The sequence below is a fragment of the Eurosta solidaginis genome, chromosome X (genome assembly GCF_040869045.1).
Source record: "Eurosta solidaginis isolate ZX-2024a chromosome X, ASM4086904v1, whole genome shotgun sequence".
In the NCBI taxonomy this organism is placed as follows: Eukaryota; Metazoa; Arthropoda; class Insecta; order Diptera; family Tephritidae; genus Eurosta; species Eurosta solidaginis.
Genome location: NC_090324.1, coordinates 70,352,771 through 70,358,770, shown reverse-complemented (window position 1 = coordinate 70,358,770; position 6,000 = coordinate 70,352,771). Strand labels below are relative to the sequence as shown.

Here is a 6,000-nt window from a genome sequence, read left to right as displayed (position 1 = left end):
TGCTGATTTGATTCCAATTTATACGGCACAAGCTTTGGGGCATGCCACCTTCTATGATTTTTCATTTCCATCTATTCCCGTATGCCCGGGACCTAATAAATAGTGTTATTTTCCTTATCTAGATTCCGCCTTGCTATTCGAGATTATATTATTAGTTGCTGCTTTGATGTCAACTGTTTTCCTTCAGTGTTTCTACGACTTCGTCACGGCTACTGCGTTTGTCTGAAATATATTGCAGTGATTTGGCAGGAGGATCTGTTTTTCGGGTCCGAACAGTATACCGGCGTTTACTTCTATCACTTAGTCCTCCATTTCGGCTCCCTGGCGCCAACCTTAAATCTCTTTTACACCAACAGGTCAACAGATGGAATGTGCAGAATTATATACGTCGAAGCCACCTATCAATGATAGCCTACATACCCCCTCTAATTTAGTTAGTTAGGTTATTTTTTGGGTAGCTATACATAATACCTGTAAATACCCGATGAGAGAGAGAGCGTGATATGTCCCACTTACATCTCTGCATGCATAAAGTGCCGTAGATAATGACTTTCTAGACAAGTTTGATCATCATTAATTCTCGCTCAGTTAATAAAGAGTTTAGCAAGCAATTAAAAAGAAGAGTTTTATTTTAATGTTTCTTTTCTTTAAATAAATTTTAATATGTTTACATAAAACAATAAAGGTATTCACCCTGGCTCGTTAATGCGTAATTTGATAATATTTTTAAGTGTTTTTGTGTAGAAAAATTTTAACGGGATTTTTATAAAAAATACTACACATAAACAAAACTACCGATTTAACGATTCAGGTGTGAATACTGCTAATATTTTCTTCGTAAAATAAAAAAATTAACATAACATTTTTTGATACATTTCCCGTAGCACGTATTCGGACCTGCAGTTCCTTGCATCAAGACGAGCAGCTGCAGTAGCTGCAGCAGCAGCTGTGCTTCCCCCTCCGCCTCCATTGCCAACAACACCAGCGTCTTCCGTCAACCCCATATGTGCCAAGGATATAAGCATAAGAAGTGGCTGTATTTCCGACCACAACTGTGAGAAAAATGAATACTGTAACAGTGACAACAATAATTCTCAAATGCCACTAGACATTGCCTGTGAAAAGCAAGCCGCTGCAAATCATTATAATCAGCACGTACATCACCGAGCTCATGGTAATGTGCAACTAGCACCTGCTCAACCATGTGATTTTCACCCGCCCTATAGAATTCCTAGTTACATGGAACATTTTTATTCTATTCCACGTAATAGTGTTGCGGTTCCAGTTCATGGTAAGCTGTCGTATATTTAAAAGTAACAACCTCTTTTTTCATTGTATTATAAAATTGCTTGAACATGAGTGAGATCCCTTTAATTTTAGTTTGGTGTCAGTTTACAAAGCTGCCAAAGTTTTGGCCGAAGTTGGTAATTTTCACTTGATTTTTTTGCTCTGTTTCGAAAAACATAATTGTATTCTAGGCTTGCCTCCTTATATGTTCTGCTCCTTATATGTTAATTAACTTTTCCGTTATAAATATGCATTCTTGTCCTTATGATTTCTGTTGCCTTAATATTTAACTCTACAATGTTACTTAACAGTTATTCTCTCTTTCCACTTTCCTATTTATCTTTTCTGGTTTTCTCTTAAACTTCTCGGTTTTTGCGTATAAAAAATCAATTGATAAAAACCCGATAAAAACACTTCTTGTGAACAAATTTTAAATTTTATAAAGATCACATGTGGAAACAGCCATAATTTTTTTATTTTCAAACCACTCTGATCATTAAATATATTTGGGAAATGAACATAATTCAGTGATCTTTTTTCCTAAAAATAAAAAGTTGTAGAAATTGCGTTTCTTAATTACTTTTTTCTGAGCCGAACATATACATATGTTATCCAGGGATGGGCGATATCGATAAATTTAAATAACTATTGACGAAAAAATTAAAAAATTTATTTTTATTCATTATCCAAGAAAACTTGAGTGATGAACAACAAGTTTTTTTCTATTCAAGGATTTCTTGAATAATGAATACATTTTATCGTTATTCGAAATATTCTGAGTGACGATAACCGGTCATTCTTGTTTTTGTAAATTTTAAGTAAAGGTTGAGTTATTATTCATTATTTAAAAAATATGAATTAACAATAAAGTTTCAGTTTTTATTTAGTTAATAAACCTTCAAGATGCCCTGAAATGTACCCATATGCGAAAAACAGTTCGCTACTGTTCGGAAGCGAGGTTCTCTAGGGGTCATTTGGGGGTCGTTCCGGGATGGTCTTGGGGACTCCCTCCGGGTCATTTGGGCTTATTTCGGAATGGTTTTGGGACTCCATCGAAGCCATTTGTGGGTCATTCCGGGATAAGTTTGGGCACTCCCTCGGCTAATTTGGAGGTAATTCCGGGATGGTTTTGGGGATTCCCTCATGGCGTTTTTGGGGTAAATTCGAGGATAATTTTGGCGATTCCCTTGGGGTCCTCCAGGGCCATTTCAGAATTTTTTTGGGGACTATCTCGTGGTCATTTTTGAATAGTTTTGGTTTCTCCCTCGGGGTCATCTCGGGGTCATTTCAGGATGGGATTGGGGGCTCTCTCGGGCTCATTAGGGGTCACTCCGGAATGGTTTTGGGGACTCACTCTGGGTCATTTAAGGGTAATTTCGAATAGATTTGGGGATATCTCGGGTTCCGTCCCGAAATGTCCGAAGAATCTTTTTTTATGTTTTTTTGTTTGTAACGATCTTCTGGATATTATTCTCTTGTCACAAAAAAGGCTGCCTCCGAAAATAAATTGATTCGGTTGGTAACCACGGCTACTTTTTACGTCTCAAATAAATATTTCCTACAATTATAATTCTTTGATATTTCTGTACCTACTGAAGTTACTGTCTTAAAATTTGGCACGTAGATTGTCTATGTAGAGGTCCCTACCTTTGGTACAAGTGGGTGTGGTATTTACGGTTCATTGTAGGGTTCATTCATCAGATTTCAGTAGCGATATCTTGAGAACGAAAGAAGAAGAGATTAATTTCGATATGCGTCTTCCTTTTGTAAAGAAAACGTGATCTGAAAAAAATCGCGTGATTCGGTCAATGACCTCGCCGACTTTCAACATAATAATATAAGAATACGGGCTTTGGCCACATATAACGTGATATCTCTGCACTTCATAAAGCTACAACCCTAAAATTGTAGGAAAGCAATGCCGTTATAACGAGCTAAAGTACCTAATGCTATTTCGAAAAAGGGGCGTCCTAACGCCTGCTTAGGCGACTCCAACTTACCGAAAGACTTGACAATATAAATTGACAAATATCAAATTGTGGTTTGAAAGAGTTAGGAAATTTACTTTTAACTTGATTTGTCAACATTGTTTAGAAATTTTATGAAAAACGAAATTTCCAAAAACAGGAAAGTCCGCAAAAGAGAGCTAGTTTGATCAAGGTCATTTCTTCAATAATAGTTTTTACAATGTAGCCAATATTTTTATTACAAGTTATACAGTAATAAAAAAGCTACAGGTTCAGGTATTTTTGAATATTAGGGTGGACCTTAAAAAATCAAAACACATATTTTTAAGCCTCACCAGTAAAGATATAATAGATATATTTAGGACACGATTAAAAATATCCGTCAAGTTAGCACTACTACTTTGAAATTTCAAACTCAAATATGGCTAATTTATTACCGTTTTAACCGTTTTTTTACCGTGGAATAGAAAAAATCACCGCTCGAATATTTTTCAAGTTAACCTCTGGTAGTGATAACTTGACGCCAAGTTAGAACTACCACCTCGAAAACCCGATTTCAACTATACTTACAATCAAGCCGATTATGTCAATAATTGCCGTTTTTTCACCGTTTCTTACCGTGAAAACGCAAAATTGAGAGCACTAGTATTTTTCAAAATATTCCTAAAAATGCTGTTTTGATCGCCAAGTTAGAACTACTACCGCTGCAACTTGGAATTGGCAACAGCTAGCTTGAAACAAAAAACGCCAATAATTGCCGCTTTTTAACCGTAACTGATATCCCAAAACAGATTTTGGATCTCATTATTATTTTTTAAACTATGGCCCAAAGTGTGCTAACAAGGCGTCAAGTTAGCACTACCACCCTAGTAACTTTTGAGTGGCTGCGTGAAAATGAAAAAAAAGTATGCCAATAATTCCCGTTTTTTTTACCGTTTTTCACCGTGGAAACGAAAAATTTACTGTTCGACTCTTTTAAAAAATAACCCTTGGTAGTGGTAACTTGATGCCTATATATCACTACCACCCTAGTAACTTTTGAATGGGTGGGTGAAAATGAAAAAAAAAGTATGCCAATAATTCCCGTTTTTCTTACCGTTTTTCACCATGGAAACGAAAAATTTGCTGTTCGACTCTTTTAAAAAATAACCCCTGGTAGTGCTAACTTGATGCCTATATATCACTACCACCCTAGTAACTTTTGAGTGGGTGTGTGAAAATGAAAAAAAGTAATTCCCGTTTTTTTTTACCGTTTTCACCGTGGAAACGAAAAATTTACCGTTCGAATTTTTTAAAAAATAACCCCTGGTAGTGCTAACTTGATGCCTATATAGCACTACCACCCTAGTAACTTTTGAGTGGGTGGGTGAAAATGAAAAAAAGTATGCCAATAATTCCCGTTTGTTATACCGTTTTTCACAGTGGAAACGAAAAATTTACTGTTCGACTTTTTTAAAAAATAACCCCTGGTAGTGCTAACTTGATGCCTATATAGCACTACCACCCTAGTAACTTTTGAGTGGCTGGATGAAAATGAAAAAAGTATGCCAATAATTCAAAAAAGTATGCCAATAATTCCCGTTTTTCTTAAGGTTTTTCACTGTGGAAACGAAAAATTTACTGTTCGAATCTTTTAAAAAATAACCCCTGGTAGTGCTAACTTGATGCCTATATATCACTACCACCCTAGTAACTTTTGAGTGGGTGGGTGAAAACGAAAAAAAAGTATGCCAATAATTCCCGTTTTTCGCCGTGGAAACGAAAAATTCACCGTTCGAAGTGCTATGTAGGCATCAAGTTAGCACTACCGGCGGTTATTTTTTAAAAAAGTCGAACAGTAAATTTTTCGTTTCCACGGTGAAAAACGGTAAAAAAACGGGAATTATTGGCATTCTTTTTTTTCATTTTCACCCACCCACTCAAAAGTTACTAGGGTCTAGGGTGGTAGTGCTACATAGGCATCAAGTTAGCACTACCAGAGGTTATTTTTTAAAAAAGTCGAACAGTAAATTTTTCGTTTCCACGGTGAAAAACGGCAAAAAAACGGGAATTATTGGCATATTTTTTTTTATTTTCCCGAACCCACTCAAAAGTTACTAGGGTGGTAGTGCTATATAGGCATCAAGTTAGCACTACCAGGGGTTATTTTCTAAAAAAGTCGAACAGTAAATTTTTCGTTTCCACGGTGAAAAACGGTAAAAAAACGGGAATTATTGGCATACTTTTTTTTCATTTTCACCCACCCACTCAAAAGTTACTAGGGTGGTAGTGCTACATTGGCATCAAGTTAGCACTACCAGGGGTTATTTTTTAAAAGAGTCGAACAGTAAATTTTTCGTTTCCACGGTGAAAACCGGTAAAACAAGCGGAAATTATTGGCATACTTTTTTTTCATTTTCACCCACCCACTCAAAAGTTACTAGTGTGGTATTGCTATGTAGGCATCAAGTTAGCACTACCAGGGGTTATTTTTTAAAAGAGTCGAACAGTAAATTTTTCGTTTCCATGGTGAAAAACGGTAAGAAAAACGGGAATTATTGGCATACTTTTTTTCATTTTCCCCCACCCACTCAAAAGTTACTAGGGTGGTAGTTCTATATAGGCATCAAGTTAGCACTACCAGGGGTTATTTTTTAAAAGAGTCGAACAGTAAATGTTTCGTTTCCACGGTGAAAAACGGTTAGAAAAACGGGAATTATTGGCATACTTTTATTTCATTTTCTCCCACCCACTCGTAAGTTACTAA

General features: G+C 36.1%; 1 protein-coding gene across 1 annotated transcript in view; it reads left to right on the top strand.

Annotated features, from left to right (window-relative positions):
* Positions 1-503: 503 nt before the first annotated feature.
* Positions 504-6,000, top strand: part of LOC137235009 (transcriptional activator cubitus interruptus-like) — a 324,700-nt gene continuing 319,203 nt past the window's right edge. Inside the window, exons 1-2 of the mRNA XM_067758267.1 lie at positions 504-538; positions 885-1,291. Of these exons, the coding sequence (XP_067614368.1) occupies positions 504-538; positions 885-1,291 (442 nt within the window). The remainder of the gene's footprint in view (positions 539-884; positions 1,292-6,000) is intronic.